The sequence below is a fragment of the Colossoma macropomum genome, unplaced genomic scaffold, assembly GCF_904425465.1.
Source record: "Colossoma macropomum unplaced genomic scaffold, Colossoma_macropomum, whole genome shotgun sequence".
NCBI lineage: Eukaryota > Metazoa > Chordata > Actinopteri > Characiformes > Serrasalmidae > Colossoma > Colossoma macropomum.
Window position 1 is genome coordinate 3,656,661 of NW_023494799.1, and position 12,227 is coordinate 3,668,887.

At 39.9% G+C, this 12,227-nt stretch overlaps 1 protein-coding gene across 4 annotated transcripts in view; it reads right to left on the reverse strand.

Annotated features, from left to right (window-relative positions):
• LOC118818750 (unconventional myosin-IXb) overlaps positions 1–12,227 on the reverse strand; it is a 129,517-nt gene that overhangs the window by 43,203 nt on the left and 74,087 nt on the right. For 3 of the 4 annotated variants that reach the window (XR_005008109.1, XR_005008108.1, XM_036586124.1), the window contains exons 5-14: positions 11,969–12,068; positions 9,041–9,141; positions 7,912–8,041; positions 7,084–7,173; positions 6,798–6,914; positions 5,922–6,056; positions 4,892–5,013; positions 3,995–4,136; positions 2,628–2,823; positions 1,578–1,653 (exon numbers count right to left, since the gene is read on the reverse strand). Coding sequence is in view for 2 of the 4 variants with exons in the window: in XM_036586124.1 (XP_036442017.1) it covers positions 1,578–1,653; positions 2,628–2,823; positions 3,995–4,136; positions 4,892–5,013; positions 5,922–6,056; positions 6,798–6,914; positions 7,084–7,173; positions 7,912–8,041; positions 9,041–9,141; positions 11,969–12,068 (1,209 nt within the window). In the remaining 2 variants the exon portion in view is untranslated. Of the gene's footprint in view, positions 1–499; positions 593–1,577; positions 1,654–2,627; positions 2,824–3,994; positions 4,137–4,891; positions 5,014–5,921; positions 6,057–6,797; positions 6,915–7,083; positions 7,174–7,911; positions 8,042–9,040; positions 9,142–11,968; positions 12,069–12,227 lie in introns of all 4 variants that reach the window. The other variant, XM_036586122.1, reaches the window with a different exon arrangement.

Consider the following 12,227-nt stretch of genomic DNA (forward strand, 5'->3'; position numbering starts at 1 on the left):
AAACACAAAAAAACCCCCAAAAAAACAAAAACAAAACGTGGCAAAAGTTACGTCAAATCTTTTTTTTTTTTTAGTTTTTCCCCCAATATGTTAAAACAAACGAGTAGAAACTGTGCACTAAAATTGGCAGAAAAATGCCATTATGAAGTTCATTCTCTGAAGAGGATGCGTCAACTTATTTTCACTTAGAAAACGTCATTTCTCTGGGGGTATTCAAACTTTTGCACACCACTGTACATCACAGACCGTCTTCACTAATCACCACAGATATAGACAGATAGAATTAAAATGTCTTGCCTATTAACAAAAGCTGATCAAAAAATACCTTTAGCATCCAAAATGTTCTCTTTATATGCAACTTTTCTGTTTATATAGTGAAACTAAACTCTTGGTTTTGTGTAAGATTAGCTTAGCTTAACTGTGAGCCCACTGAAAGAACACACTGCAGTCAGCTCCTCCTGCCAGACCCCCTGCTCCGCTCTGCCTCCTGCACACTTACTTCTTACTCTCATAACTAGCAAAGATGTCCTCAAAAGCCTCTAGGGGGCGCTCCTCTGAGTGATCAAAGGAGAAATCGAGCATAGATGTACGGCTGTAGACGAGAAACAGCACACAGGCAATCACTGACGGACAGAAGAGACCTGAAAGGCCGGAAGGGGCCGATTTACAACCAGTTCTCTCCCGCAGGTTTTTCTCAATTAGAAGGAAAAAAAAAGGTCAAACAGATCAAAGATCAGCAGATGTTGGCAGTTTTTCACCAAAAACAGGCCTAGAGACCAGGCAGACAATATACAGTCTATTCTTTTTGTAAAGCACTTTTGAGAACTTGAAAACAAAAATAAAAAGTGATACATAAAGACTATTAAATATTATTATTGCTGAGATCTTTGAAACAATGTGTTTTTGTGAAATATTTAATTCTAAAACAAGATAAAAAAGCACAAATCTTATTACTAAAGGCCTCCACAGGCACAGAACTGCATTCAAAATTATGGCATAAAGCATTAAGCACTGATTTCATCACATCCTGTTCATTCACTGAAGACTATTAGCTCAATTACTGAGTCTGGCTGTATTAACCAGGGCAGTAAAACTGAGGTTATACAATTATATTACTGTAATTCTTTTAAGTTATATTATTTATCAGGTACTGCCTTATGATGGAAACAACAGCACAACTTTTAGAGAGCACTGAGGCTGTATTAGTGGTATATTTAAGCCCAGTGGAAGCACATATTTAACAAAGTTCAGCATAATCTGAACTCTCGAGTTGTAAATAGTGGACTATTTCTTTAAATAACCTTCAAACTTCATAGCTATGACCATTTTTTTTTTAGTTGATACATTAACTAACCACACACATATGAGTGGAAGGCCAAGTAATGTGTGCTTCAATAGGGATTACTTGCAAGAACCTGCCTGCATTGTACTTCTGGGAGGAGAGAAGGGTCACATGACCACCCCATACAAAAAAGCAAAGGACAGGAAGAGATCGAGTTCCTCACAGCACTTCCTCCTCTCTCTCTCTCTCTCTCTCTCTCACATGTAGCCTTTGGCAGTCCTAGTTTAGGCCTTACCGATACATCCTCTCAATTTGCGTGTTGGACCTCTGCAGCTCCCCCAGTGGAACTCTCGAGGCAGGTCTGACCACACCTGCACAGAGAAACACCGACGCATAAGCAGTGGGCAAAAATATAACATCAGAATACTTAGATTTTTTTTTGCAATACACAGAGGTCTCCAAACAAGCTGGAACCAAATGCATCAGCAACACAGCAATCCCACCAAACTATGACACTTGAATATGTAATTTGGGGAAGGGGGATAATCTAACAACTGGTAAAATAAATAATAAAATAAAGAGCTGCTTCTCAAGCTGCGACTTGTTACTATGCAGTTTATTTCAAGTTTATATATTTCACTCTGCATCATAGTTAAAAAACTGAACTGAGCAGACAACAGAACAGAGTAAGCAGTACACTATCTATTACATACAACCACAGTTTACATGTAAATATAAAAATGTGACTAACAAACAAACTGAAGACATTCAAAAATAAACACACCAACTATGCAGTTACTACACATTGGTGGTTGTTTACAGACTGTATAATTAGTCTATATCTGTCCTTATTTTATCTAATGGACAGGTACCAGGTTGTGGATTATTTAGTACCATGAGTAGCAGCCTAACTGCTGAAATTTACTACTATTGTTTATGTAATCTATGAAGTGGCTATGAAGTGGTCAAATTTCATCACCATTAATTAAAAATTTATTGAAGACACTCTACAAACAGCAAAACAAAGGCTAATTATGTGCATCGCGGACCCTCGTCCAGACCCACCCACCCCAAGACGTTTTTTTTAAAGTGTGGGAGCCCCTGATCTACATGTAGTGATGTACTCAGGTGTAATATGATGTAATTCATCCCAATAAAGAACAAACCCAAAGTTTGAGAGTTCATTCTCTTTATTTTCCCCACTCAGTGGATTTAATCGTCTTAAGCTCAGTCTTGCGTCATAAACCAGCTCTTTCACATGTGGGCTAAAAATAAAACCTGAAACCAAAACAAAACAGGTTTTTTACACTAATCCGGTTCTAATGCTCAACTCTGCAGGACTTACCGGCGCTCTTGGCAGCCCAGCGGCGTCCGGCCTCATTAAAGGCCGCTAGAGCGCGGAGTGCGGCCCGGAGGATTCCCCACCGGAACATGGCCACCGGATCCATCCCGATCAGCTGCCGGACGTAAGCCCGGTCACTGCTCCGCAACAGGGCCACGATGTCTGGACGCATGTGGTCTGTGTTCTTCTCCCGGAAATCCTGCAAGATGATGTGTGGTCAAACAAGCTGAAGTGTCATAGACAGGTGACCCCAGTGTACAAGAACATGAGCAGGAAAGACACTGAAACAGTGTAATGTATAGAACTAAACATGCTAAAGGCCCAGAATTCTGGGTTGGTGTTCAAGGGCAACTTCGCCCAGAAGCTCCCAGGACCTACTGTAGCCGTGACCCCAAGTTCAATAGAGTGATGTGATTGGACAGTGTTTATATTTTACTCTTGATGGAAATGCAGTGGAAACTAGGGCCCACGTGTCAAACACAAGCCCACGGCACAGTCCTATTTGACCTGTGAAATTAAGTTAATTTTCTTTTAACATAATAATAATAATAATAATAATAATAATGATTACAATTTAAAGAATAATTTTAATTATAAAAGAAATTAAAATGAGCACATTACAACTTCAGGGGAAGGATAAAACAACAAAAAGACTTTCATTCAACAGAAAAGAAAGTAAGAACACATAAGAGTGTAGTAGTGGGCGCTAACCGGTTCATCCGGTACACCTTTTCAAATACCTTTTGAAGTTTTGTCATAACTGTTATACCAGTATACCACAAAAAGTGCACATAATGCGACACACAAAACAGTGCACACCATGCTAACTTCAGCCTGTTTATCTGAGTGGCTGAGTCAAGGATGTTTTAGTCACATTTGAAATTAATATGAAGGTGCAGTCGACTCTTCAGAGATTCTTATTTATATTTCTCGTTCCTCCTTAAATGGTGCAGCAGTTCCATTCAGGCCCCTGTTTAGCTGAGTGTAACTGCTGCCCCATTTAAGGTGGAGCACAAAATCCGAACAAAAAGCTGTCGGATAAGAGTCCAACTTTGTCCTAGTATAAATTGAGCCGTGAAACAACAGTTAGCACTGTTTTCGCCGGCCTGTGGGGAAGTGTTTTAAATTAAAGGTTGGGATTACCTGGTAACCAGTGTCTGTTACAGAGAATGTGAGTACTTGGGTTGGTGTGTGTGAACACTAGCTGCAGAACGTTGAACATTTTGCTGCATTTTACGTGTCACTAGTGAAAAGTACTGATCTGTGTACTTTATTTTTTGCGTCTTTTTACTTTTAGTGCTAAAATTGACTCCTTTATGATCTGACATTGAATCCTCTCTTACTGAAAAACAGACAGCAGAAAATGTTACCTTGATCTGGTACTTGACCTTCCCAGCAAAATGAAGGATGACAAACGCCGGCTCCATCACAGGCGTGGCCACAAAGTAGTGGTTTCTCTCGTGCTGCTGTTTGAATTTGGCCAGCAGGGTTTTATCTGTAGCATGAGGGAAACTGCAGAGAGAGAGAGAGAGAGAGAGAGAGAGAGAGAGAGAGAGAGAGAGAGAGAGAGAGAGAGAGAGAGAGAGAGAGAGACAGACAGACAGACAGAGAGAGAGAGAGACAGACAGAGAGAGAGAAAGAAAGTGCGAAAGAAAGACAACAGAGAAAGTGAGTGAGAAACCGAGAAAGAAAGAGAGAGAGAGAGAGAGAGAGAGAGAGAGAGAGGAGAAAGAAAACAAAGAAACAGAAAAAAAAAGAGAAAAGAGAAAGAAAACAGAGCAAGTGTGAGCAAGAGACAGAGAGAGAAAGAGAGAGAAAAGAGAAAGAAAACAGAAGGAGACAGAGAGAAAGAGCGAAAGAGAAAGACAAGAGAGCGAGAGCGAGAGAGAGCGAGAGCGAGCAAGAGAGAGAGAAAGAGAAAGAAAGAGAGAGAGAGAGAGAGAGAGAGCACAAACAAAAAGAAAGAAAGAAAAAAGAAAAAGAAAGAAAGGGAGAGAAAAAAGAAAAAAATACAGAAAAGGGAACAGCAAATATGAGAACCGCTTTTCTGATTAAAAAAATATGACTTGTTTGAAATGCTGTGAGTCCAGTGTGCATATTTTACACCACTGAGAAAGAAAATCTGAAAAACAGAGCAAATGAAAGACAGACAGCATTAGAGAAACTGAATAAGTCAGAAAGAGAGAGAGAGAAGGCAGTTTGTGGTGATGTGTGAACACAGCCAAGCCCACTCTCTCTCTCTCAGCGTGTCGCTCCGGCAGTCTTACTTGCTCTCCTCGTCCAGTAAATATAGGAGCCCAGTGGGCTTCTTGCTGATGAGCTGGATGCAGCCCACGTTATCTGTGTAGTCGATGTTGTGCCAGGTGATGCCTTCTGCCTGATACTCCTCCTGCAGGTGGGGAATACAGACACTTTCATTTACAGAGCCATAAGAAAAAAACAAAACAAAAAATATTATATATATATCTCACTATGTAGCTCAAATGGATACACACACACACACACACACACACACACATACATATATATATATATATATATATATATATATATATATATATATATATATGTATATATGTATATACATATATATATATATATATATATATATATATATATATATATATATATATATATATATATATATATATATATAAACACAAGAAAAAAAAGTCAGTAAGTTAGATCGACCTGAGTTAGTCAAGGGTTCTTTAGTAAAGAGAATGGTGTAGAACATCAAGCCTGTAGTAATCTAAGGACCTTTTTGGTGCTATATAGAACCCTTTTCAAAAATGATCTATATAGAACCATCTACAGCACATTCTTCATCAATCTGAAAAACACTTTCATGATGCGAAGAACCATTTAATCATGCAAAGGGTTCTTTGAGCGTTCATGGCTCTACACAGAAACACATTTCTTTATCAGCATAAAAGATTTACCTCAAGTGAATATACTGAATACACAAACTTTTACATGAATTTTGGTGATTTTATTAAATATGTGAATAAAAGCCACCAAGTTTTTTTACTCAACATCTCAAAATACACAAAAGTAGGTAGAAGGAAACCTAGTTAAATTTCCTCATGACTTCATACAACAGCCCTGATTCTGAGGGGCGAATAATAAATAGCATCGCCAAAAAGCCATAAAAAATATATAAATAAATAAATAATAACAGTAACCATATTAATAAATCAGTATCAGTGCTGATCTAAAGCTACAGAAAACCACTGTCCCCACAGGTGTTTCACACACAGACCAGCCCCCACTGAAGAGCAGTACTGCGAGTCTGACCTGCTCCAGCGTGAAGATGTGCTGGTTAAAGTAATACTGCAACTGTTCGTTGGCGTAGTTGATGCAGAACTGCTCGAAGCTGTTCGTCTCAAAGTCCTCAAAGCCAAATATGTCCAGAACGCCTATGGACAAACACTGGAACATGGAGAAGAAACGAGACAATAGTTAAGATGGACGCAGAAGCAATCAGACTGTACTGAAGGTCTTCAGAGAAACGATTTCCCACATTGAAATTAAGAATATTCAGTTTTTTAAATTAAGAGTATTCAGTTGACACACTATGACACTAAGGCTCCGTTGCTAGTACTTAATATTTAGGTAGTTGCTCTAGACAGCGGACTGTCATCTGTACCTTCAGCTTACAGGACCATTAATAAATAACAAAGACAAAACGATTAATTACAACAAATACTATTCTCAGGAACCTCACAGGCTTTCAAGAGAAATATGTTTGCATAATTCAGTGGCTGAGCTGTAAACAAAGCCATTCAGAGTGGTGTGATGTGAAACTGTTCATCGTGGAGAAACTTGCAGACTCAGCTTTCTTTACAGTGGTGCTGATAGGAACCAGGGGTCGCCATGTGTATAATGCATTAAACTCTTCAGACGTCTGGTTCCTATCACCACCACTGTGAACAATTCTGACTCGGTAAGTTTGTCTAGAACATCTCAAACCACTCTGAATGACTTATACAGAAAATGATTAGTGGAATTCTTCTTTATCTAGACATACACATCTTGAAATAACCAACACACACACAAAAAAAAAAAAAACAAATTAAAAGAAATGGAAAATGAAAAGCACTTGATCTCCAAGAGTGTGCAACTGTAAGATGAAAAGGCTTCAGGTCCAGTACAGAACAGACTGTTCCTTACCGGAACAGATTCCTCCATATCCTTCTTGTTGAGAAGTGCGTGGTTGATTCGCAGGACGATCCAGTCAAACAGGGCGCTGTACAGAGACTTGGCCATTGAGTCCCGCGCTGTGATCGCCTGGGGGTGCATGGGTAACTATTAGTAATTGGCTATGGAACAATAAACTAATAGCTAAGAAAGAATAAGCTGTTGGAGTAGTTTTGGAATGATTAGCTGTTGGCTACAAAACACACATGTCCAGATCAGCCTGCAGGGTGAAGAGTTCAGGATTCTGTGGTTACTTTACCTCACTGTGACTGTAGGGCAGAATCAGCTTATCATTGACTGTAACCGTTTTCCTCTTCGTAAGAGCCTCGACCAGCAGCTCCTCTTTGACCTGCGAAATGAAACACACACATTAACATTTCACAGTTATTCATAACAGCCAACTGGAATACATTTGGATATAATCGTGACCACATTCAGATATCATAGCTCAGGGGTCGCAACACAAATGTTAAGAAGAGCCATTTTGTCCACTTAGGGAGCCACAACATTTTATGCCCATTTTATTGTAACACTTTACCATTTAGGCTGTAAATATGCCTCAGTATGTGCTGATGTACTAGTATAGGCTAAAAACTATAATATAAATGAAAATGCAGACTCAACTCTGCTCTGCTTTAAGCTTTAGCTCAGCTACAGCTGCTTTTCTCGCATCTCTGGCAGGAAACTTTTCCGCAAAAGTTGAATAGTTTCTTGTAAAATGTCTCTCAACGTTCAACTTTTAACAAGACACCTTAAGTGGTGCAGCAGTTACATTGTGGCATCTCAGGCACCATTTATGGTGGAGCTGGTGAATGAGAAGCTGACCAGCCTCACGGCTTATTAGTGTTTGTCAGTTTCTCATTGCAGATTAAATGTATTGGGAAACCAGCTGTGATTGATTATAAACCAGACCGTGTGTCGCCAACCCCTGGTCTAACTGTCATTTTTATGATGTACTTAACATTGTATACTCTGAAAAGAGTTTTGTGACCAAATGTATTACGATATTTATGACATATTGCAATTCATCGCAATAACAATAACTTTTCATCATATCGGCCAGCCCCCACTGTCACTGCTGTCGTACCTTCAGCAGATCTGAGAGATTAGCGAGGACTTCTGGAGGTCCCACGTCCAGCCCTTCGTCCCTCCCTGTGGATTTCCGCCGGTAGGTGACGTTGCCCAGATACAGGATGGCAGACAGGACTGAGAAAATCCTGCAAGGGCAACAAAGCATTTTAAATCCCCATCAAACAAAAATGACTCACGCGCACTCAGACATTGTACTTCCTCTTCAGCCAACATAAACTTTAGGAGTCAACTTGTGCAGAGTATGAGCAACGTGGCGGACGAACTGCTGAACCCAGTGACTCAAAGCCATTACTGAGCTGGGCAGTCACTTGTGCACTTTTAAGTACATGAGACCAGATTGATGATCAAATTTTTGTCACTAGATAATAGTCATCTATGCATTTAGCTTCAGTTGTACAAGAAAAGTGGCTAAAATGATTATAAGACGTGGAAAGAGAAAAAAAAACGATCATTAGCAAGAATTAGACAACTTTGCCGGAGAGGAGTTTGTATCGACGTTTTGCCAATCAGCTGAATTACATCTTGATTTGTGTCAATGGGCGCTAATTATTTGCACTTAAATAACAATAACAATAATAACAATAATAATAAACTGACATGTTAATACATTCACAACTATTTAATTAATAAACAGAACTGATTACTATCATTTGTCTTTTGTCACAACTTAGTCAAATGAACTGTAATCATGGACATGAATTAATAGAGCATTTTAGTGTGGGTTCTTAATTTATTAATTACTAATTAATTTTATTTTTTTTTCCAAAAAACACAAAAACTAGAAATGATCGGACAAATGGAACCAAGATTCGCCAGGGGGACTTGTTACCCCACGCGGGAACTGTATGCTGTTCCAGTTTATTTCCCCTAACTGTGTGTTGCTTTAAGCATCATCATCCTATACATGCTAAAGGCATGTACAGATATGGTTTAGCTCTACAGTAAATTGGCATCACTTTAAAAAGGGGGCATTTTCCCCTCTTAGTGTTACCATGCCTGATCGTGTACTTTTAATATGCTTAATTTGTCCAGAAATAACTGCCAATGGATAAGCTTAACATGGAACTTGAGTTTCACACATTGGCATGAATAACAGAACACACTCCGTTTAACAGTTTACTCACTGTTTCTTAGTTGCGGGAAGGAAGCCCACCATCTCCATGGCCTGCTGCAGCCTCTCAAAGTCATGCCGAAGGTCATCTGCGTCCTCTATGGTAAAGTTGTGCTGTGGTGGGGATAAGATGAACAAGCTTCGGCACTCCAAGAATAAACATTGCCAAGGTGCGATTTCACAGAACATAGAGGTATCGTATTCCAATAGTGACAGGGAGTCACTGATCAGTGATCACCAAAAAATACACACAGCAACACATTCAGTTGTACACAAAAGTCTGAAAACTCCTGGTCAATTTAGATGTTTTGTAGAGTATCTAAGTGAAAATAAGCTGTATTTATTTGTTAAGTTTATTATATTGGAAAAATAAAAATGCCACATTTTTTGTGTTTTATTTTTTCCCCATATGTTAAATTCAGCAAATAAACAGTAATTGTGCTTTACAATGTGCACACCCCTGTAAAGGATGTGTTAACTTATCATTCAGAAAATCAACAAAACATGTAAATAGACCAGGTGCGCCCAAATTTTTGCATATGACTGTACACGTTTAACCAAGGCAGCCTTTCATAACGGCCACACATGGCAAGCACCCAGCGTAATCTGGCAGCTCTCGCGGTGCTCACATATCAGATATTCCTTTGAAGAACATAAATTTGAATTTTACATGTGAAGATACCCACAAATGCCACATCTTTCAACAGGCTATGTGCTGTGGTTGGGACACTACAGTGGGTAACCCCTCTGCCCTCCACACTGCAGGCCGTGGCTCGACCATCCTATGCCCTACCAGTAAGAGTCCTTGGGCAAGACTGCTAACACTACCTTCCCCTACATGAGCAGATGTAAGCCGTAAATCACGCTGGATAAGAGCATCCGCCTGATGCCATGAATGTAAATGTAAATGAGTTCACTACAGTTTGTGTCTACATCACTATCTGTGGAGTGCACAGCCAATGAGGACCAGGCTCTGTTATCCTTAAGATGTCTAACATATGTTTGTGATAGACACTGCGCGTTAGCTCGCAGCCCAAAGGCCCTGAAACGATTACTACTGTGTTTGGTAACGACTTCCCTGAGGCAGCACTTTATTTTCAGGTTGTTCTGCTCTACTGTCGGTGGGCATTGCTATGTTCTTCTGTCTACAGTTACACCGTCGTTACGGCATCAACCTGGTACCAAAGTATTGGTTCTTGTGACATCCTTTCTCAAGAGACCTAGTCTGATCACAATGGAACATAGTTGATCAGTGTTCCTGATAACAGCCTTACACCAAACGACTTCTGAAAGCGATTTCACTGTCACAGACAAATTTCCAATGTCAGAATAAAAATCATGAGTCTTGCTAGAGTTGCGTCGCCCTCTCGTCATCTCGATCGTTTAGTGTAAGGTGGTCAGGACGGCAGTCTTAGGTCAGTCTTTTTCTTGTCTTGACGTTGCGATGAAATCAACCATGTTGATTTTAAGTTTTGTCCTAAGTTTTAAGTCCCAGCTCATGCAAACAGTGACATGCCAGGGGTGCGCGAGAGAGTGGGGCTGAGCAAGTGCATGCACGCCACGCGATAGAGAGATAAAGAGAGATTGCAAGGGTAAAAAAATGCATGCACGAGTGCCTGAGAGCTTTGCAAAAAAGTCGAATCTGCTCCCCTTTTAACACAATAATCATATTAATCTAAAAATGTATATTGGCTGTTTAAATATTTCAAGTTCACAAAGCCTGTAACAGTAACCAACTTTAAAAATAGCATTACTGAAGAAGCATCTTTTTTCCCATTTTTGCTTTCTGTTACTCAATCAACAATGCTGAACTGCTGCATGTTTTGTTGATGTGTAAATCTTTATATTAAGTAAAAAAGTAACTGCACGGTTTACAGGTTAATTAAAAAAATACTGGGTGATGATCTGCCAGAATATACAATTCTACAGTGAACTGGACTGAGCATTCCCAGCCAGCGTGTCTTCCCATTTGTCCCACTAGAGTGGAGAACAAAAAGGGTTCTTCTTGTAAATTTCTCAAAAATCTAGTTGCAATCTTGCAAATAGTGACTCTGCAAGATCCCCAGTCTTTGCAAAATCCTAGTCTGTGACTAAAAAATCTGACATTAGCCACGTTTAGATGCAGCCTAATAATCCGTTCATAATCCAACTAATAGATCAATCAGAATAGAATACGTCTATGTATACACCTCAATCAGAATAGACTAGTCTGAGGTGGGTAATCCTGTAAATAATCCGTTAAATAGAAGAATAATATCCGTGTAAACGCCTGTATCTGATTACATTCCCAATCGGAAAGTTTAAGTCCGTTCTGATCATGTTGAAAGTTTATAACGCTCAACATGGCGGAGCAGAAACTGGTCTGCAGAGGAGACGAAGTTTATGCTCTGGTCTTTAAAAGACGGCGGTGGGACGGACGTCCAGCTTATGTGTCTCAGAACACGACGTCTTCCTCTCGGCCTTCTTTAATAAGGACATGTGAAGGACGTTTTCCTGAGTCTGACATCATTTTAAAGCAATTAAAAACACAAGCACTGCTCACTGCTGCTCAACTCACTCTGACTGGACTCACGTGATGCTGGTTGTCATGGTAACGTCTACCTTAAGCAGTTCTCTACGCATGCGTGTAATTTTGGCTCAGATTACTTGTAGTGAGCATGTAAACAGAGGTTTTCAATCACATTGTTGAGTAGATTGAGAATAAACACCTCAGTCTTAATCTGTAATCAGAATGTGTTCAATCAGATTGGCAAAAATCTCTGCATGTAAACACAGACAGTGTCTTTAGATATGAGAGAGTGTCAGACTTTTAAAAGTCCTTTAGCGTATGGTCAATGTATTAATCTTAACAGTGTACATGATATGCTCAGAAAAGCTTATTTACTTCGTGATAGCGATATATCGTAAAATCGCCCATCCCCAACCAAAACAGTATGTTCACCTGCTTGAGGTAGAAGTAGTTTTCCGGCTGCAGGAGCTTGTACTCCTTGCGTTCCTCCTCGGACGCCCCCACCAGCAGGTAATAGAAAACGTGGTAGTTCCTGTGTGGGAGACAAAGCGCCGTCACAACCGATTCGAACAGCTCTCCTTACACTACACCCATTCAGAAGGAGTTTTTTCCAGTCCTGCTATCAGATAGCGACTAAGCGCCCAGCAGGGCGGCAACACTCACCGTCTATAATTAGCTGCTATCGCTAATA